Source organism: Ovis aries, chromosome 6 (genome assembly GCF_016772045.2).
Source record: "Ovis aries strain OAR_USU_Benz2616 breed Rambouillet chromosome 6, ARS-UI_Ramb_v3.0, whole genome shotgun sequence".
Lineage (NCBI taxonomy): Eukaryota > Metazoa > Chordata > Mammalia > Artiodactyla > Bovidae > Ovis > Ovis aries.
This window is the reverse complement of record NC_056059.1, coordinates 84,311,343-84,334,250: the sequence shown is the minus strand read 5'-3', so window position 1 is coordinate 84,334,250 and position 22,908 is coordinate 84,311,343. Positions and strand designations below refer to the sequence as shown.

The 22,908-nt window shown below is 37.6% G+C and overlaps 1 protein-coding gene and 1 long non-coding RNA gene across 3 annotated transcripts in view; one reads left to right on the top strand and one right to left on the bottom strand.

The window, feature by feature from the left end:
- Positions 1-22,908, top strand: part of LOC114115323 (transmembrane protease serine 11C-like) — a 64,515-nt gene that overhangs the window by 19,392 nt on the left and 22,215 nt on the right. Inside the window, exons 4-5 of the mRNA XM_027971032.3 lie at positions 13,672-13,739; positions 15,163-15,326. Coding sequence (XP_027826833.2) covers positions 13,672-13,739; positions 15,163-15,326 — 232 coding nt within the window. The remainder of the gene's footprint in view (positions 1-13,671; positions 13,740-15,162; positions 15,327-22,908) is intronic.
- The window catches only part of LOC106990528 (uncharacterized), an 84,102-nt gene continuing 62,786 nt past the window's right edge, over positions 1,593-22,908 (bottom strand). Inside the window, exons 4-6 of one of the 2 annotated variants that reach the window (XR_009601053.1) lie at positions 14,123-14,275; positions 11,667-11,851; positions 1,593-10,434 (exon numbers count right to left, since the gene is read on the bottom strand). This is a non-coding gene — a long non-coding RNA (uncharacterized LOC106990528). The remainder of the gene's footprint in view (positions 10,435-11,666; positions 11,852-14,122; positions 14,276-22,908) is intronic. The other variant, XR_001434841.4, reaches the window with a different exon arrangement.

Below are 22,908 nucleotides of genomic sequence, written 5' to 3'. Positions count from 1 at the left end.
CCCCAAGCCTAAAGTTACTATTCGCTCAAAGGATGGTTCTACATCATCCAGCTATACACACCTTATTAAACAAATATTATACTCTAAGCCTGGGTGTCTGAGTTCATTCTGAAGCAATTTTTTAAAGGATCATTTCAGTTCAGTTCAGTCGCTCAGTCATGTCTGACTTTGCAACCCCATGAATCGCAGCACTCCAGGCCTCCCTGTCCATCACCAACTCCCGGAGTTCACTCAAACTCATGTCCATCGAGTCGGTGATGCCATCCAGCCATATCATCCTCTGTCGTCCCCTTTTCCTCCTGCCCCTAATCCCTCCCAGCATCAGAGTCTTTTCCAATGAGTCAACTCTTTGCATGAGGTGGCCAAAGTACTGGAGTTTCAGCTTTAGCATCATTCCTTCCAAAGAACACCCAGAACTGATCTTTAGAATGGACTGATCTCCTTTAGAATGCGCTCATTGGATCTCCTTGCAGTCCAAGGGACTCTCAAGAGTCTTCTCCAACACCACAGTTCAAAAGCATCAATTCTTTGGTGCTCAGTTTTCTTCACAGTCCAACTCTCACATCCATACATGACTACTGGAAAAATTAGTAGGCATCATTTCTGATCTTGATTCTAGTCTCTTTCCATGGTTTTAATTCATGGTATTCCCATTCTCAGACTCACCTAGCCACCATATCTTAAGGTCAATTTTGACCCCTCCTTCTCCATTATCTAACCATTCACCAAATTTTATTACTTATTCCTTCAAAGTGTTTCTAGCCTAACTTCCAAAGCAAAATTGCTGAATAATAGTGAAAATTTATCCCTCTCTCTCCTCAAATTTCACTAAAATGACAGAAAACAAATAAAAACAATGTGTCTTATAATGACAGAAATGTTGCCACCAAAAGAGTGAGGAGTTTTTGGAAGATAAAAACTAGAGATTTGCAAAATCTCAGCATCACAGTTGCTGACAAATAACTCCCTGGAGATAAAAATACTGGTCTCCAAGAAAGTGAGTTTTCCAACAAAAACTTGGAACAACCTTGAGATCAGAGAAATCAAAGATTATGAAAGAAAGTCACAGTGAATAACTAATTAATTAATCAATTTAAGGTATTATTTCTACAGGAAATAATATATTGTAAATTAATTAAAGGACTGAATCAAATATTCTACTAGAAGTCTATTCCAATGCAATTAGAAAAAGGAAAGGAAGTAATATATGTACATTGGAAAGAATGAAGGAAAATGCCAGGGTCCAGCCCCAGTGGATCCAGGGTAATTTGAAGTGGGGACGGTGTCGGCAATCTGATAAGATTATTTATTCAGAGATATAAAGAGAGATTAGGGAAGAATAATGTAATGGAGAAAATAATAGGGAAAAGAGGCTGTATTCCTTGGTTTACACAAGAAGCCAATAAAGTCTCAAGACAAGAGACTTGCACTGTCTACGTGAGGCCGCAGAAGGAGTGGAGACACAAATCGCCTCCCCGATCAGGTCTTTGAAGCCCAGGCAAAATTAGTAGACATGGCGAGCCTCTGTGTTCCAAACGGGAATTCAGCCTGAAAAGGAGAGCGAGAGAAAAGACGACACGGGGAAACCAGTCTTTCCAGGAACTGGTCCAACTCTTTATTTTTCAGGAAAGCTCTTATACTTTAGGTTATACATAGAGATCAATGGATAATACAAAGTCATGCGGGGTCAACAGGCCTGACCTTTATCGAGACCAGGCACTCTTTATGCATGTATACAAAGGTCTTAGGTGGTTTTACATCATCTTCTGGCCAGGGGGCCTGCTAACATTTTATGACCCTTTCTTTCTGATAATGGTCAGCCAACCAGAAAACTTATTTTTTCCAGGGGTGATTTTTCTTAAACCAGGCGCCAGCCTCCAAAGGCGCCAGATAAAGTTGCATTCCTACAGGGCAAAGGTGCAGTGGGCTGTAATCAAGAAAAGAATTTACTAGCCTAAGGTCTAATGTGATTAATATCAAAGATTGCTACTTATTTTTCCCATATGCCAGTTATATCAATTAATGTATATAAGGGACAAGGGATATGGAGACTTAGCAGCAAATATTGGCTCAACAATGAAACCCTCTACTGGTATATTTCTAACAACCCACTAATAATTTCTAATTTCTCAAAAGATTCTGTATTTGGAAAGTTCAAAACATCTCATGCCTCTCACGGTTGGGAGGCTGTGAACAATTATGTGTGGTTGTAAGAGGCCGGACAAACTTGTCAGGCAGGCTAGAGAGCCATCAGAGGAGTTTTTGGACTGAAACACTCTTGTTACACCCAGGAGACTTATTAACTGGAGCTCCAAGTTAACTCCTTTCAGAAGAAGGTGGTGGGGGACAGCCCCCCTGTAATGTCAGAAGAGTAGGTGGAAAGCATAACGCAGTAAAGCAGGCAGACTCTGCTTTTGGGGGTAGATGCTTGAGAAAATCCAGGGGGACCCCTGAGGCCTGATCCCGCCTTTGCATTTGTCAGTACCCCTTCCTCCTGACCTTTGCCACAGGCAGGATTCCCCATGCTGGCTCCCGGCAGGAAAAGGTCATTATTTACTGATAATGTTGTTGTTAAGACACTAAGTCGTGTCCAACTCTTCTGAGACACCATGGAATACAGCCCACCAGCCTCCTCTATCCATGAGTTTTCATAGGCAAGAATACTGGACGGGTTACCATTTCTTTCTCCAGGGTATATTCCTGACCTAGGGATTGAACCCGTGTCTCCTGCCTTAGCAAGCAGATCCTTTACCATTAAGCTACCAGGGAAGCCTACTGACAGTATTCTGTATACTAAAATACTCAAAGACTTAGTTGAAAAATTATTAGAATCAACAGTAGAGTTTTGTAAGGTGGCCAATTACCAGACCAAAATATAAAAAGTAATATTTTTCTTAATTACCAAAAGAAACAAGATATAAACATTATTTTTAAACTCCACTTAATAGCAACAAAATCTATATGATATACATGAATGAAACTAACACAAATTATGAACAGTCTATATGAATAAAAATATGAAACAGTCTATATGAATAAAAATATGAAACCTTGTTAAACAATATAAAAGAATAAATAAGAGGAAAAAACATGTAACTTTATTTTAATTATGCCAATCCTTTGCAAATTAATCACAAATTCAGTACAATCCTTTATGATAAAGATGTTATTTCAAATTCAGTAATGTTAAGACAATCAGCTAGCCATCTGGAAAATATAGGAAGTAATATTGCTTGCATTTCTGGCATAATCACTCTATTACATAAGTAGTTAGCTTGGGCAAGATTCTGTTTAGTTATTTGAAGAACAGGACCAATTAAGATTAAAGTGGTTTATAGACTTAAATTCCATGAATCTGTGGATTTATTACTATCAATTCTAGGATGCTATTATCTAACCACTCCAACTCAAAATGTTGTCTCCCATCTCTGAATATCTACAGAAATCACAATCTGTGGTATGAATTTTGTCACTGTGTCTTTGTTTAGCAGCTACAGGTATGCTCCCTGTACAATTGCCCCAAACTTTCCCTCATATTCAAATGATATTTGGGGAAATAGGAGAATAAAAAGTCAGGGGAAGGGGGTTAGGAAGGAGTGAGAGAAGAAAAGTGATGAAATAGCTCAGGTATATCAGCAGAAATATTTCTGCAGCCTAGAAGAGCTAACAACAGGTACATTATTCTGAGCATATAAGCAGTTGCATTATTTCCTCTTTTCATAGGATTTTCTTTTGTGGCTCATTTGGTAAAGAATCCACCAGCAATGCAGGAGACCTAGGTTCCATCCTTAGGTTGGGGAGATCCCCTGGAGAAGGGATAGGCTACCCACTCCAATATTCTGGCCTGGAGAATTCCATGGACTAAGTCCATGGGGTAGCAAAGAGTCAGACACAACTGAGCGATTTTCACTTTCTTTTCTACACGAAACAAGATACTGCTCTTCCAGAGTGCAGTACAGTATTTCAGGTCTGTTCTTCAGTGATATCAGTAGCTAGCTCACACACTCTCATCTTAAAAGGTTGCTCTTGACTCTGTTCTCCTCCAGCAACAGTTTCCTGCTCTCCTTCTCAGTAAAATTTTGTTGAAAAAATTAGATTTCTGTGCTGTTTCCACCTCCTTGTCACCTGATCTCACTTTAACCCTGTCCAGTTAGAATTTCTTTCTCTCTACCCCATTCAATTATTCTTATAGAGGTCACCAAAGACCTCACAGTTGCCAAATCTGATGGTCACTTGAGCTTAGCCCCGTTATTATCTTCTTCCTTCTTCCTTTTCTCTTTTTGGTGTCTAAGACACTTCCTTCATTTTTCCTTCTTCTTCACTATCTGCCTTTCCCAGCTGCCTTGGGTGGTTCCTTATCATCTGCAGGCGCTAGTGGTAAAGAACCCACCTGCCAGTGTAGGAGATCTAAGAGATGTGAGTTCAATCCCTGGGTTGGGAAGATCCCCTGAAGGAGGCAACTCATTCCAGTATTCTTGCCTGGAGAATCTCATGGACAGAGGAGCCTGGTGGGCTACAGTCCATAGGGTGGCAAAGAACTGGACATAACTGAAGTAACTCACCATGCATGCACACTATCATCTGTAGATCTCTAAATATAGATGATCCCCTCTGCATTTTCCAGAGAATCCCCACCTCCTCCCTTCTCTTTCTTACCTCTTCCTTTCATCTTCTCCCTTCTTCTCTATCTGTACTCCCTCTAACTTCCTCATCCAAACTTTAAAACCAACAACACTGATGACTCCAAAAAGGGAACTCTAGATCTTTACCCCAAGACCTGTTTCTCCTCCTGCCTTACACTTCTCAGTAAATAACACCAAAATCAACCCACCTGCTCAACCTAAACACTTAACAAAGAAATACTTTTCTCAATCAAGAAATTAGTACATTCTATTGACTCCATCACCAAAATATAACTTTATAAATGAAAATCAAATCACATCACTTACCAGCTTTAAAACCTCCAAAGATGTTCAAGTTCATTCATATTTATATAAAGATGTAAACATAAAAAATAAACTTAAAATGAAAACTTACGCAACTGGAAGGATAGGGTAAAACACATAAATGGATTTTTTTTTAATTCAATCTTCCTTTTGCTTTTTTCCCTATTTTTTTCCCACTCCTTCCTCTCCCTCTAACATACATCCCCAAACTCTACCTCTAAGTAATTCATATTGACAAAATGGTATATATCCTTTCTTATTCTCCTCCTTGATTAATTAGCCTACATAGAAAAGAAAATCCATAGGAGTATTTATCAGTATTTTACTGAAGAGGGTTTATATTATACACAATCTTCTGAAATTTGTTTGCTTTTCTCAGCAATATCTCACAGATACTCTCCAAGGCAATGTAAAGGTTTAACCTATTCTTTTCTATGACTGCATAATATTCCTCGTTATGGATGTAGCACAATATATTCAATTTTTCCTGTATTTCTAGTTATTTACTTTGTTTCCAGGTTTTGACTAATATGACCAACATTGCAAAAATGTCCTTGTATATACATCCTTATATAGATTTGATAGGTTTCTAGATTGAAATTTCTTAATCAGATGAGAATTTTTAATTTTAAGAAACATTGCCAGATTGTTTTCCAAACAGTTGAAAGAATTCACACTTCCACTAGTTGTGTATTTGAGTACTCTTCCTCTACCACCCCCTGCCCCCCAGCAACAGGTACACAGTTTTAACTTTGTGCTAATTTGATAAGTATATGCTACTGTTAATTTAATTTGCATTTTCTCTAACTGGTAATGAGGTTGAGAATTTTTTTCTCTACATACTGACCATTTGGGCTTGCTCATGTGTGAATTTCCTGTTACTTTCTTTGCCCAGTTTTTCTATTGTGTCGTTTGCTTATCCTTGTTAATCTGTAAATATCTCTGTAAATTATAGATGTTAAAACTTTCTTTACTATTCACATGCAAATATCTTCCCAAATGTACTTTTTGCCATCTGACTATTTATGTGGTCTTATGTTGACTTTATTTTAATTTTTTGGATTTTTGGTCTTGATTCAAATGGACTTCACAGCCCATGAAAAGAAATGAATCCAATTTCCTTGGGAGTTTTTCCCCCCATTTTTAAGTCTTTATCCACACAGAAATAATTTAGTACAAGGTGATTCTCAGTCACTTCAGTCCTGTCTGACACTTTGCGACCCCATGGACTGTAGCCGACCAGGCTCCTCTGTCCATGGTATTCTCCAGACAAGAATACTGGAGTGGGTTGCCATTTCCTCTTCCAGAATTAGTACAAGGTAGGAGCCCAAATGTATTTTTCCCCAAGTATAGAGAGCCAGTTGAATTGGCAGTATTTATTAAATAATTCAACCTATCCCTGTGATTTAAAATGCTAACTCTGTATGCAAGACAGCAAAAGAGACACAGATTGTATAGAACAGACTTTTGGACTCTGTGGGAGAGGGGGAGGGTGGGATGATTTGGGAGAATGGCATTGAAACATGTATAACATCATGTAAGAAACGAATCACCAGTCTAGGTTCGATGCAGGATACAGGATGCTTGGGGCTGGTGCACTGGGATGACCCAGAGAGATGGTATGTGGAGGGAGGTGGGAGGGGGGTTCAGGATTGGGAACTCATGTACACCTGTGGCGGATTCATGTTGATGTATGGCAAAACCAATACAGTATTGTAAAGTAAAATAAAGTAAAAAAATAAATAAATAAAATGCTACCCTTTCATAAGGAGAAGCACAACATTCTTCCTTCACCAAAACAACAACTAGTGTTTCCACTGCTTCATTAAAAAAAAAAAAAAATCTACAGAACTAAGTGTAAGAAAGAGGCAGGAGAGATTTATTTGCCAGGCTCTATACCTAATCCTGGGTTTCCCCAATGGCTCAGTGGTAAAGAACCCACCTGCAATGCAGAAGATAAAGGAGACAGGTTCTATCCCTGGGTCAAAAGATTCCCTGGAGGAGGGCATGGCAACACACTGCAGTATTCTTGCCTGGAGAATCCCATGGACAGAGGAAACTGGCAGGCTATAGTTCATAGGGTCATAAAGAGTTGGGCATGACTGAAGGGACTGAGCAGGCACACATACCTAATCCTACTTCTCTATAGGATTCTCCAGAACCCAACAAGATGGTCTTCTAGCACTTTTGTTTCAACTGGGATCTGTGTGCTGAACCAAATCAAATTTCCTTCTGCTTCACATTTTGTATGTATCTCTGTGTGTTTATTTCTTTATTGCTCCGCATCTTTGCCTTTTGACCCTTTGGTATTTGCTCTTAACTTTGTCATCCCATATCTGATGTTTGATACGTGTTTTCAAGTTCTAAACTCTGGCTTTCCAGTTCTCAACCTTCAGTTTTATTTCAGTCGGTTTAGTTCCCTTCAGTCACTCAGTCGTGTCTGACTATTTGCGACCCCATGAATTGCAGCACGCCAGGCCTCCCTGTCCATCACCATCTCCCGGAGTTCACTCAGACTCACGTCCATCGAGTCAGTGATGCCATCCAGCCATCTCATCCAGGGTCATCCCCTTCTCCTCCTGCCTCCAATCCCTCCCAGCATCAGAGTCTTTTCCAATGAGTCAACTCTTCGCATGAGGTGGTCAAAGTACTGGAGTTTCAGCTTCAGCATCACTCCTTCCAAAGAAATCTCAGGGCTGATCTCCTTCAGAATGGACTGGTTGGATCTCCTTGCAGTCTAAGGGACTCTCAGGAGTCTTCTCCAACACCACAGTTCAAAAGCATCAATTCTTCGGCGCTCAGCTTTCTTCACAGTCTAACTCTCACATCCATACATGACCACTGGAAAAACCATAGCCTTGACTAGACGGACCTTAGTTGGCAAAGTAATGTCTCTGCTTTTGAATATACTATCTAGGTTGGTTATAACTTTCCCTCCAAGGAGTAAGCGTCTTTTAATTTCATGGCTGCAATCACCATCTGCAGTGATTTTAACAAGCCCTTATACAGCTTTTTTTTTTTTTTAGAAAAGTGTCTGTCACTGTTCTAAGCATAGTCATCATAACAACTCATAAGCTACATATAATTACAAGCCCCGTTCACAAAATGCTTGAAGTATGAAATATTGCCAACACCTGCAGTGAATCTCATCCAAGTCTTAGGGCATCCAGTGTAATTACTGAGAGACAGTCACCAACCACATAAGCATGGAGTGGCCACATGACTGACCTTAACTGTTTAATCTGTAGCCCCTCCAGAGGTGAAACTGATATACCCTGACCAGAGCCCCAGGCAAACAAAAGCAAGCATCCCTTTTGTTTGTTAACTTGAAGACTGCTGCTGCTGCTACAGCTAAGTCGCTCCAGTCATGTCCGACTCTGTGCAACCCCATAGATGGCAGCCCAACAGGCTCCACCATCCCTGGGATTCTCCAGACAAGAACACTGGAGTGGGTTGCCATTTCCTTCTCCAATGCATGAAAGTGAAAAGTGAAAATGAAGTTGCTTAGTCGTGTCCAACCCTTAGCGACCCCATGGACTGCAGCCTACCAGGCTCCTCTGTCCATGAGAGTTTCCAGGCAAGAGTACTACAGTGGGTTGCCATTGCCTTCTCCCAAAGCCTCAGGTTTACAAGACACTTCTCAGGCAAGATAATCCAAGGTTCAAATGTTATCTCTCAGAAGTCGCTCACGGGTCTCTCTTTTCCTTTGGAATGAATGTATAAAGTTCCTACGCCTACTGAGTTAACTCTTTACTGAACAGATAGCTTCTAGAATTTATGCATCTCATAGGAAAATTAACACTATTATATGAGGATGAGGGTCAGGGCCCTAAAATGATGATGAATGCATCATGAACATCATCACTGGAAGTATGGGGCAGAGGATAAATTCGTCTTGGTATTATGGAATCAGAATCCAGTGTGTTGGAAAATTTTTCCAAATTGGACATGCAAAATATTTTAAAGGTTTCAGGTCTTTCTTTTTTTTTTTTAGATGTAACTGACATTTAACACTTTCAACATTTTGTTGGTTCATAACATGATTCCATGTATATACATATTGTGAAATGATCACCACAATAGGTCTGTTTAAGATCCATCAGTATTTACACATATTTCAGTAAATGGTCAAATGGAAGTTCCCTTGTACTGGGAACATATTTGATAAGGTAGTATATAAAATCATAAATATACATCACATTTTTTCTCTTATAATGGAAATCATACAAAATAAACTATATAAGAATCTTTGTATTTTAGAACTCAAACCTGCGGTCCTTAAACAGTGAGTACACAGGTACAAACGTGAAATAAACCTAGATCTTCCCTAATTTAAACTACATTTTTCTAAATAAAATTTTAATGTTAATTTGAAAAATAAATAAAATAAAATGCCATCCTTGTTGTATCCTAAGTCCCTATATAACCTGGGATCTATTTTTGGATTCTATATTGAATGCCACATTAATTGTATACCATCTCTTTCTCATACCTTCTTTTCAACAGTCTTTATCCCTTTATTTACAAATATGATTCTTTTAAAATAATAGATAATTAGGCTTTAATTTTGAATGCAACTTGATAGATTCTTTAATAACAAAGCTTTATCTATTCTCATTAATTGTAGCAGGTAGTATACCTGATTTCATTTCTTCAGTTGGCTTTACGTAAATAATGTACTTTTTTAGTTTCTTTTCCTTATTCTTGCTGATTTTCATTGTTTTTCATTCTATGTTTTTCTTCGTGAAAATTTCAATGTACTTAATTAATAGTTAAGTTATCTTTCCTAAAACTCAGTTAGATGAATATTTGTCTGTTATTAAAAAAATTATTAGCCCTATCAAGACGTTATTTTCCTTACCTAAACCCTAATCCAAGAATAGGAGGCCTTCAACATACTTTCACATTTCTCCTCTCTTCACATTCCTATTCCCCACTGACAGGGTTTTGAAGCATTGTTTCCTCTCCTCTTCTGCCCTCCTTTCCTATTCCTAATAAGCAGGTTTGCCGAGATAGCACTGCAACTGCTGAAGTATTGTTAACCTGTCTCTTACAGTACACTGTCTCTGCTACAAGCATTTCAATTTTACATTCATTGTATTTCACACACACGCCTCAGGTTTCATTGCTTGATTTGTTCCCTCTCCTCTTCATCTCCCCCTCTATAAAGACTCCAATTCTAGCTTAGATTTTGCTTTCCTAGAAACCTTAGTCATATATTTTTCTCTATTGAGATATGTGAATGCTATGCTACTGAACTTTCAAGTATCCATAGGTATCTTTCTTTTACTCTAAAGAGAGATTATGTCCTGATTGGGAATAGGATTGTTGAATTGTCAGTTTTTTCTCTCAGGTATGAGGCTATTATTCCACCAGCTTCCATCTTCAAATGTTACAAATGAAATTGATTCTATTTCTTCTATTAATATATTTTAACTGTCGCAATGACAAGGAAGAAAAGAGGAATGAGCTGTCTTCCTTCCTTTTCCTGAGATCAAAGAAAATAAAGAGAACAGTGAGCAGGTCTGAACATTCCTAGTTTGTTTACTTATTTATTTATTTTACTTTAACTTCTCCACATTTTGCATGTCTGTAACTAAGTTTGCTTTTCTGCCTCCTAACATTGCAGGAGCTATATTCACACCTATTTTCCTTTGACTCTGCTAAATACAGCCTGTATCTGCTGTTTACCCTTACAACACCCATCCTCTTGGAGAAGGCAATGGCAGTCCACTCCAGTACTCTCGCCTGGAAAATCCCATGGATGGAGGAGCCTGATGGGCTGCCGTCCATGGGATCACTAAGAGTCGGACACGACTGGGTGACTTTACTTTCACTTTTCACTTTCATGCATTGGAGAAGGAAATGGCAATCCACTCCAGTGTTCTTGCCTGGAGAATCCCAGCAACGAGGGAGCCTTGTAGGCTGCCGTCTATGGGGTCGCACAGAGTCAAACACCACTGAAGCGACTTAGTAGCAGCACCCATCCTCTTACAGTTACATATCAGAAAGTAGGCCACAGAGCCACTGAACTACCAGACTCAATTACTGGGTTACTGACACCAGCCTATGACTCTTTTTGACAAGATCCTAACACTTTGTTGCTCATCACTGACTCCTGACTGTGAGCCTTCAACTGATATAAGCCCCTAGACTCCTTATGGAGGGGAGCACAGTTGTTAAGGCATGAGCTTACTGTATTCCCCTCTCAGCCAGCTGAGAATTAAAGCCACTTTTCTATTTCCTACAAACCCTGTCTTCATATTTTTTTATTCAGCTTCAGTGGGCAGAGAAGCCAAGATTTTGGCCAACAATATAACTTCAATATTGAAGTTGGTAGAAGTGTTTCTTTGTGTCTAAAATTTGAAAATATTCCTCTGATATATCAAATCTGCCTGAAACTCAGTCTATCTCTTTGAATAGGCAGATTTTGATCTTTCTTTAATTCAGAACCTCTTTGTCCTACTACTTATATTACTATAATTTTTTCTCTCTTCAAGATTCTATTATTCATAACCACTTTTGGAATCATGATCTAAGTGTTTTGTTTTGTTTCTCTTTGTTTTCTTCTTTTTAAATTTTACTATTTAGAGTATATATTATTTTTGGCCTTTTAGGCCACAAATTTGTATCTCAAGAATGACACTCATCTTTTTAAATTGACTCACTAAATATTGAAAAGTGTGCTTCTTAACACTATATCGTCTTTTTTTAACCTACCTGAATGTTGGCATGAGTGCTTTTTTTGTCATTGTTGTTTTTGTCATTGCTGTTTTCTCCAGAAGTTCTGTTTTCATGAGACTTAATCTGTTATTTCCTTTCTCTGGCTTCTGGGTTTCCTTATTTGTGTTATCATTTTTCCTTGTTGGTGTATTCAGGCCACTGCCTTGTTATTGGAGACAATCCTACAAGATAGAAGGTGAATGTTCTTAAATCCTGTAGGCTGAAGTTGAGGCAGCAGGCCTCCTGCCTCACCAAGGACCCGGGAGGAAGTCTTCCAGCTTCCCACTTTCTACCCAGTACTCTCCCAGTATCAGGAGCAAAACAGCTCCAGCCCCCTTTGCAGTTCCTTCATGACCTCTGTTGGTCCATGGAAACACAGTCTCATGGTCCAGTGTCAAACTTATCCCTGGATATTCACAAACCTCTGTCAGCCAGGATCTTCCCAGGGCCTGTTATGATTCTGTCCTTGCACAGGACTCAGATTATTCTCTAGGTTCTTCCCTGACCCATGGGAAACGGTTTCTCATCACCTTCCTGTTTGTAGGACTTCTATAAAACTCAATCCCACCTTCCCCCCAGGAGTGGCAGATTGGAATAGAGAATTGAAGAAAAATACAGGATAGTTTAGTTACCATGTTGTCAGGATTCTTCCATTCATTATATTTAGGAATAACATCCAAATTTATTACCAAATCCAAATTTATCCAAATTTATCCAATTAGGCTCTCTGTAATGGCATTGCTATTTACCAGGGCAACCTCAACTTAGACACTCTCCCTTACTCACTTTACTTGAGTCACAACAACTTTACTTCTCTCCCTCAAATACTAATCTCATTTTTATCTGGGATTATATCACCTGCTGTTCACTCCATCTAGAATATTCTTCTCCCCTTGATTATCAACTTTGCATCTTTCAGGTCTCAATCAAATGTCTTAAAAAGGATCTTATTTTATCATTCAAACAGTATCCCCTGAATCACTCCATTATGTTATTTTTCATTTTCAATATCACCTAACACTATCTCAAGTTATCATATTTATATATTTATTTCTTTGTGTGCTTATTATCTCTCTCCTTCATTGAATCTCCTAGAAAGTATGGATCTATCTAATTAATTAGTACTTTTATTTCAGTAGATATTATTGAATAAATGAATACTTTCAATTGCTTTGGAGCCAGAGAAAAAAGATATATTAAATCTCCGCAATTCCAATAATAAGTGACTATTTTTGAAGCACTATCTTTGCCAAAATAAAAGCTATGGACAGTGCAAATTTTGTCTTGTACTCTGTGAAGATCCTGTTGTAATAAATTATCCATTAGGTTAAATCCAGAACAGCTGAGGAAATGACTCTTACATAAAATTTCTCTGAGAGATTTCCATGTATACTGCTTTGAACCTACCAGTAGCACATAACTGAAAGATCAGGAAAAATGGTTTGCAGTCCAGATGTGAAGAAAGAGCTTCCATAGTACAAAAATAAACTAGAAACATTTCCTCCTTCTGGGGACACTTCTGTTTAGTGGCATTGATGTTCACCAAAAGTCTGAACATGGAAGATAAGCTCTATCAGGTGAACCTTTGAATTTAATTCTCCAAAATAAGAGAAAAATATTCTTTCCTTTCATATTGTTAGGAAGGAAGCAAATATTTTTGCCTCACTTTGTCACACAATTTATTGATTTAAGAATATTTGTGAATTAGTTGAGCCAGTATAAAGGTAATTTAAAAAATACATGTTTAACACACATTGCATCTCTTTTTAAAATGAGATCCAGAGAAATTTGAACACTATGTATTTGATGATATTAAGTAATTATTTAATTCCTAGGATATGGGTAGTAGTAAAATTAAACTGATTTGGTCATTTATTGATATTTGGTGAAGCTGACTGATGGGTATGCCGGGTTCATTTTTCTTTCTATACTTTCACATATATTTGAAGTTCTCTACAATGAAAATTAAAAAATAAGTCATTATTCATAATACTTTTAACAGATAAATGAAACATTTCATGGATCGAAACTGAGAAGACAGTATGTCACATCCCATGTTGTCCAAGTAAGGTATGTAATGCAGCCTGAAATGCACAAAAAATAAAATTTTCCTTTGCCTTCATATCTTATATTTAACAGAATGTCTTTGTATAGGATATAATCAAAAGTTTGAATCTAGGGCTTCAAAACCACTAGCAGTTTCAAATATAAAAAATATATTCAAGGTCTGCTGGAAAATTATTAAACCAGAACCAAGAGTTCCATATCATGGAGAGTATCAGCTAAGGGTTAAATGGATTTGTTTTTCATTTAAAGGCACAAAACCAAAAAGCAAATTTAAAATGAGATGATGATTTCAATATAAGAAAGAATGGATAAGATAATAGAACCAGGTACAGAATGTCTGACACAGGAGTAGCTAATATCTCAAATCAGGTAATATATCACCTTACCTGATATGACCTGGCTGCTCTCTGACTTCATCTCATACCCTCATCCTCATGTAACACTTGATATCCACGCAGATCTGCTGTTATTCCTCCAATAAACATGCCAACATGGTTCCCATCACAGGGCTGTCAAAGCACAAATTACACCAGACAAAACTGAACAGACAAGGAAGACAATGTTCAAGTCTTTTGCAACAGAGAAGAGAAGCCAGAACTGTTTTACCTTCCCTGAAACAAAGCACCATAGGGTTTTTAAAGGCTGGGGTGAGAAAGAGACCTTAGGCCATCTATGTTTGTGATTGGCTTTGCCCAAAGAAAAGTAAACTTTTCACATATTCACAGTAAGAGAACTTGACCCAGTCTTGCAATTGTGCCTCCACCAATAAAGAAAAAAAAAAAACTATAAATGATTCTCTCATCTTTACCTGTTACATTTCATTTCATTATTTGCTACTGGCTCTTCTTACAAGGTCCATAGTGCATTTATGAAACATAGATACATTTATGTTAGTAAATAATTGTCCCATAACATTCTGAGATTTTTCAAAACACCTCTACATACATTATCTTATGTCGTGTTTACAATAACCCAGTAAATGGTATTATCATCCCCATTATAGAGATGGAGAAGGAAACAGCAACCCACTCCAGTATTCTTGCCTGGAAAAGGCAAGAATAGTCCTCTATCTCCATGGACAGAGGAGCCAGGCAGGCTACAGTCCATAGCGTCACAAAGAGTCGGACACAACTGAACAACGGAGCATGCACACATTATAGAGATGAACAGTATGGAGTAGAGTACTCCTTGCTGTAGTCAATGAACTGGCAAATGGTAGATCTAGAATACAAAGTCAGTTTCCATGAGTCTGAATCACTTTCTCTTTACTGTTCACTATGCCAACAAAGGGCCATTTTCACTCCCTTTAAAGGAATTGGAAAACTGCCAGGAACTCTGCTAACCAAAGGATAGAATGACTCCACTAAAAATGATAGAGACTCCGTAATAAAGTACAATTTCTTTGTATTTTTTTTCTGTTTTGCAGTCGAGCCAAAGGAAAGGTGATAATACACATCGTGCTTAAGTTTAAATCTTATTATACAAATACTTCTGCAAAATTTCGAGATAAGATTGAAACCATTTTACGTCAGAAGCTAAAGGGAAAAACTGGGTCATTATGTATAGATTCTTCTTCATTTAGATTTTCAGGTAAGTCTTTTTATGTATGGGGCAGAGTAATTTTCATCTTTTAATTTGAGTGTGGTGCTTTGTTGTGCAATTGAAAATAATACTGCTCTCTTTAATTATCATTTAATAGATAATGGTAATTACTTTTAACCACTGTTAAAGTAATTAAGGTCTGTGTTAATCAATTTTTAATATTATTCCTTTGTTCTTGAAATCAAACTACTTAATTATAGATTTTTTTTTAAAGAAAGCTATCATGGTCCCAAATTATCATGGTCCCAAATATGAGTCCCAAGTTTTCTTTGTGTGAACCCAAATATCAGGGTGCCAAAGAGTGCTATTTCTTTACTATGTGAGTTCATGGTTTTAGCAGATGAATTTCCAAAAATATATTCTTGGTGGTGAATTTTCTATAAACTGGAGAGCTACTTTATTTCTCTGCGGTTTTGTTTTTGAAATCATCAAAGGTTTGATAAGCTATGTGAGGAGAAAGGCTCTATGACAGAGTATCTAATAGTACCCAAAGAGAGTAACACTGGTTTCCAAGTTTTCTTTGCAAAACAAGGCAATCTTAAACTAGAACTCTTATGGCTTGTTTCTGTGGGTCATGATTTCTCCCTGAGTTCTTTTGGATGTCTCAAGAATCTAGACTCCCAAATTCCAGAAATCGAGTTTAAATCTCCTTAACAGCAAATTTATTTCTTGATAAGCCTTTAGTGGATTTCATTTCTTTCACTCTTATGTATAGTCTAATTCTTGTTCTTGGTCATGTGTCAATATTGTGGAAGACAGCTTCTAAAAGACAGGGACACACATTCTCCATTCCCAGGATAATCAGTGTTTCTCTGGTCTTGATGAAAGTACAGCCAATGCCTGGCACATCTAAGCTAGGCTATCAGTTCTCTGCTACAACAAATATGATCAAGGGAAAAAAAGTATCCCCAGCCTACAGAAAGGACTAAATGTTTGTGGAAAAACATCTACTCCAAGTGTTCATTTGTCTGGAATAGCAAAAGAATCAAAAAGCAAAACCTGAATATGCTTCTCCTGGATAAAAAGCCGTCATGTTGTTGAAATGTGACTCTCCTCAGGTTATATTAGATGCTCTGTTGTAGAGCCTTCCTTCTCACATAGCTTACCCAACCTCTGATGACCTCAAAACAAAATCACAGAGAAATAAAGCAGTTCTCCAATTTATAGAGAATTCACCACCAAGGACATATTTTTGGAAACTCATCTGCTAAAAACATGAGCTCATGTAGTTAAGAAATAGCATTATATTCCTGGTATTCCTCCAGACTTTAAGAACATTACATAGGATCCCAGGAAAATGAACTTTCTGAAAGTATTTTCTAGGTTTATGTCTTTTCTCTGTAGTTTTATTTATTACAGTGCATCCTACAAGTTTCTGAAGAGTAGTGACTGGTAAGTGCAATACACTTAAGTACATACAGTGCTTTGGTACGGTCTTAGCCTCCACCTGTTGCCTAGAAACCCCCTCTCTCTCCTCCCATCACCTTTTATCAGAAGCTAGATGTCTCATGAAACTGACTGGGCGTTCACAGGTGCAAGATCAAACTCAGAAGCCAACCGGGCTAGGCCTCCAAAATCACAGTGAAGTGACTTAACACAAAGCTCACATTCAAGACAGTTCTTACTTAAAGAGATTATGAATATTCACTGGTCACCACATAAATGGATCTCTGGCTTAGGGATTTACGAAAGCTTATTTAGGTAGCCAAGGTTGCTGTCATAGCATCTTTTTGAATAACCTGACCTTATTCCTGCCTGGTTAGTTGGGTTGCCTAGCACTTGCTAAGTATGTCAAGGTTGTAGATTTCATTTTCATACAAGCTGCTAACACAGAGGAAAAAGACATCACTGACCAGTGCTCTAAGCTACAATGAATTGCTGAATACAATATCCAGTGTTTCTATATTATTATGCTTAGAAGAGCGCATGTAGAATAATGATATGCAGAAACTCTGAATCATCTGGATGATATTTTAGGTGCATAAAAGTTTCATCAAAACAAAAGCCACCTGGGATTTTTGAGCTTAATCCCCTTCCAAAATCCCAATTGAGAAAGACTGATGGCAAGTTTGGCACATATATGTTCTAGCAAACATTTTATCCCCAGATTTAAGATGTAAAGAATGCCTTAATTACTAAGAAGTATGATGATAATATGTGATTTAATTTCCCACTTACTCATGAATTCCAAGAAAATGACACTTGAAACTACTGTCCTAGGTATTAACAGTCAGTATTTATGGTTTATTCTTCAGTGAGAGATCAACATTTTCTCCATCAATTATAAACTTATTAGATCAGAGGGTTTTCAAATTGACCAATGAGTGTAAAACCTAGAAAATAACATATAGTTTTCCCCCACCCATGATAGAAGAGTTTTCTGAAAAAACTCTCAGGTGGCTTCAGTGGTAACAGATTTTATGCATTCCCAAACCCCTAAATTTATATTCACTTATGCTTTATGCTTAAACAATATTACATTATTTTAAAAATAGAGATGATAACCTCAATAGTTATAATTAGTTAACACAATTTTTCTTTTATAATGTCCTTTGTAAATTATAAGGTCATGTTTACATGATCTTGTTGTTTCACAGCTTAAGAATCAAAACAGAACATACATATGATACTTATGTTCATGTAATTAAAATTTTAATGCAAAGAAAGAAAAAACAGGTAGAGCATTGCAAGTGATATATCACCCAGCAAGTCGAGCTCACAATATGATGCACTTGACTATCACTGCCGTAAACTATTAAGCCAAGAGCTAAGAAGAAAATGTAACGCTAGATGTACCAACTACACAACTGCAAGGATGACCATATTGTGTTTCTCTCCTGGAAGCTCTGGAAGGAAAAATCAAAATCATTTTTTGTAAAAACAAAAAAATAGCCTCATAAGCTGAAGTGAGGTTTTTAATAAAATGCCTTATAAAGTTGAATGTTCATGACGTTAATAGGCATACTTAAGGATATGACTGTAACTTGTTTTAAAAAGTAATTATTTCCTGCAGAAAAATGCCTTGCACATACTGCTACACTTAACCATCTACTGATTAAGCATGAAAAATATTTTAAATACTTATGCTAAATCATAGTTGGTTAAAGTAAAAACTCAAATTACGTAGAACTAATAGAAATTCATACACAAGGATGGTCATCCTGACCCACTATTAAGGGTTTTACAAGAAGAATAAACTCTGGTCTTGCACTCATTTGTGAGTAACTGGCTAATGCTGAGATATAAATCATGTTAATAGAACACACCTTTTTCATGCGGCTTGATCCTGAGATGCTGCATAGGTTCATTTGTAACACATTTTAAGCAACTTTATCCAATAATTCTTAGATAAACTCTAGAAGACATTTTTTCAAAGTATGTTGCCTCCCACGGTGTCCTTTCTCAACCAAGAAGCAATCTTCAGCTCCACAAACATGTTTTATCTGCAAAGTATCTCTTAAAATAGTCTCAGTAGTATAAGACCTTGACCATAGACAATTCTTTGAAATAAGTCTTTCTAAATAGGCAAATTTCCTGCTGCTGCTGCTGCTAAGTTGCTTCAGTCGTGTCCGACTCTGTGAGACCCCATAGACGGCAGCCCACCAGGCTCCCCCATCCCTGGGATCCTGAAGAGTTTATATTTCATCTTTTTAACAAAACAGAAAAATTCTCTTTAAAATTATATTTTTACAAAAATCTTTCTCAAACCTACCACCTCCTCTTTGACATAACTATGGACATCCATTAATTTAGAGTAGATATTGTAGTGCCCTCAAAGCATTTAGGGAATGAAGAGATATTAATGCCTTCACCAAATAAGCCCCAATATAGGAGTTTTGAGCTCTCATATTTGTTCATTTTCATATTTCAATTCTTGCTGTCACTTTTATTTTCTCTGTTCTTCCTCCTACCTTCTTCAAATTCATCTTAAAATGTTAAATTTTAAAATTTAAGAATATCTTAAAATGTTTTATAGTAATTTCTATATTAAAATTGGAAAAATGAAATAGCCTTTCAATTAAGGTGTGTTGAGCTTCCTTATTTAGTTATATAAGCTTTAGTGAGCTGATATTTTTGATATATCTTTTGATATAGCTTTTGACTTCTCAGATACCCTTGTTTCCTGATTGTTGACTTTATTGCAGAGAATATGTTTCCATGTTTACCAAGAGATATGGAGCACTATTCCTGTTGGCAATTCAAAACGTCTTTCAATAAAGCCAGGAATTTGTTTCAAGTAATATTTAACTTATTTTTCAAATGCAAGTTTGAAATATATGTTATTGAATGATACAGCTATTAGACATTGTCCAGATATTTAAAAGAATTTAAAACTTGTTAATAGTCATTTCATTAAAAGACACTATCAATGGCCCACAAGAGACACTGCCACAAAATTATCCATGAACTAAGAATGATCTTCCAAATGAATCATCCTTATTTTCTAATCTCTAAAAAGGAAAAAACATAATTTACAATAATTATTTTTGATAGTTAACACTAAGTTTAAATGATTAATGCTAAAACACTGCCTCTAGTGAGCCAATTCAATTACTTGCCTGAACTACCTGTTAGATTAACTAGAATGACTGACACTCTACATCAAAAGAGGCATCCTAATAGCTGACCAGACTCCACAGATTTTTTTAGTGAAGTTCTAAATTCATCTTGCCAATTTAGATCCAGTATACCTGAGATGAATCCTGAATTTCTGCCCTATGCTTTCTGCATCATATCTTTCCCTTGATACTTCTTGTGACTGAATTCCCAATCTGCTTCTCTATTCTGTACAGATCTCTATTGTACAGAACCCCTGGAGAAGGAAATGGCAACCCACTCCAATATTCTTGCCTGGAAAGTTTCATGGACAGAGCAACCTGGCAAGCTATAGTCCATGGGGTCACAAAGAGTCAGGCGCAACTGAGCACACAATCCTTGTACCCATGGCTTTCAACACCTGCAAACCAGACACTACTGTCCTGACTAAAGTCTGGCATTATTCATCTGAGGTTATATGATGGTAAATTTTGTGCCAACTTGACTGTGCCATTCCATGTGCCCAGATATCTGTTTAAACATTATTCCTGGATTCTGTGAGGATGTTTTCAGAAGACATCAGTATTTGAATTGGTGGACTGAGCATTTGAATTGGTGGACTGAGTCATTGCCCTTTCCAATATGGGTGAGCATAATCCAATCCAGTGAGGGCCTAAACAGGCCAAAAGGATAAAGGAAGAGTGAATTCTCTCTCTCTGCATGGCTGATGAACTGAAGCATTGGTTTTCTCCTGCCCTCACACTCACTGGAAGTGCATTTCTCAGGCCTTTGACTAGAATGACAGTACTCTCTTGGTCTCCAGCTAGCAAATGGCATATTGTGGGATTTCTCAGCCTCCATAATTGCCTATGAGCCAATTCCTCATAATATATATGTTTCTCTAGAGAACTCTGACTAATACAGACTGCCAGAGAGCACTGTAAGCTACCATCAAGCCCAAATAAGCTCAGACTTGTTATGGGCTTTTGGAAATCCCACTTGTCTTACATACTCCTAAGAGTCCAACTGTGCATATAGCTAGAGCAACTCTCCTATCTCTTTTCAAGTCTGTCCTGGCTGCCTTTCATTTCCCAGGAACTTAAGCCTTTGAAGCCACAGAATTCCACATGCTCAGCTTGAGTATTTTATAATATAATACATATTAAAAGTGATTAGTTTTAGGTTAAAGAGTTTGTGCTTTGGTACTTGTAAAGGGTCCATTAAAATCCATTAAATCATAAAAGACATGTAATCAAAGCTCTGTTTTCCAAAATTTTTATCCGATAATACTGTGTAAGATGAACTAGTGGGGAGAGTTTAAGCAAAGAGATCAGTTAGGAAAGAACTGCAACTGTCCAAGTGTGAAGAATTAAAAACATGAAATATAATCGTGAAAATAATATTAGAAATAATAAACATGTCAAAAAGATTATATTTATAGAATTGGCAGAACTTAAGACTGGATATGCAGAAGGCAACGGCACCCCACTCCAGTACTCTTGCCTGGAAAATCCATGGATGGAGGAGCCTGCTAGGCTGCAGTCCATGGGGTCGCTAAGAGTTGGACACGATGGAGCGACTTCACTTTCATTTTTTACTTTCATGCATTGGAGAAGGAAATGGCAACCCACTCCAGTGTTCTTGCCTGGAGAATCCCAGGGACAGGGGAGCCTGTTGGGCTCCTGTCTATGGGGTCTCACAGAGTCAGACACGACTGAAGCGACTTAGCAGCAGCAGCAGCAGCAAGACTGGATATGAGACACAACAGTGAAAGGAATGGAATACAACATCCAAGTTTTAACTCTGAGTTATCAGTGAGATGATAACTTCATTGAGAACAGATGAAAAGGTAGGAGAAAAAAAGGTTTATAAATATTCAATAAGGGATACATAATGTTACCTTCTAAGAAGATGGACTGGATACACTTTTCCATGTTTCTCTCACTGAATACAGTTTAGACCCCTAAGTGTTACAAATAAAACAGATATAAGAAGAGCCCAGACTGGCTAGTGACCTCAGGGCCCAACAACATGGTGAGACTCACAGGTTTGTTTTATATATCCTGAAATTGGAACTGAAGAGGCCGGCAGTCCCAAACTTCCAAGGGTACAGGAGAAATCATCTTTACATATTGAAAGACTCAATTAGATAGCAACTGTCTCCAAACTGATATACAAGATCATATTTTTTAGGAAAAAATATGGGAGGAAACCTTCGGCATCTAGGGCTACGTAGAGTTCTTTAGACTTGACACCAAAAGCATGTTTCATAAAAAGAAAAAATAATGAATTGTACATCATCAGTGTTCAAATTTTTCTCTGTGTAATATAACCTGTTGCTGCTACTGCTGCTAAGTCACTTCAGTCGTGTCCGACTCTGTGCGACCCCATAGATGGCAGCCCACCAGGCTCGCCCGTCCCTGGGATTCTCCAGGCAAGAACACTGGAGTGGGTTGCCATTTCCTTCTCCAATGCATGAAAGTGAAAAGTGAAAGTGAAGTCGCTCAGTCGTGTCTGACTCTTAGCGACCGCGTGGACTGCAGCCTACCAGGCTCCTCTGTCCATGGGATTTTCCAGGCAAGAGTACTGGAGTGGGGTGCCATTGCCTTCTCCGAATATAACGTGTTAAGAGGAGGAAAAGACAAACTACACACTTGGAAAAAATATTTGCAAATACACATCAAATGACTAGAGTTTAAAATATAAAAAGAACTATCAACACTCAGTGAGAAAACAAACAATCCATTCAGAAAATGGAGAAAAAACGTGAAGATACATTTGACCAAAAGGAATATATAGATAGCAAATAAGCACATGAACAGATGCTCAATATCATTAGCAATTAAGGAAATACAACTTAAAACTGCAATGAGATATTGCTACACACTTATGAGATGGCTAACAAATTCTAGCAAGAATGAGGAGAAACTGAATCACTCATACAATGCCTGTGGGAATGTACAATAGTACATTCACTCTGGAAAACTCTTTGGTAATTTCTCAAAAAAAGCGAGCATGCAACTACCATATAACC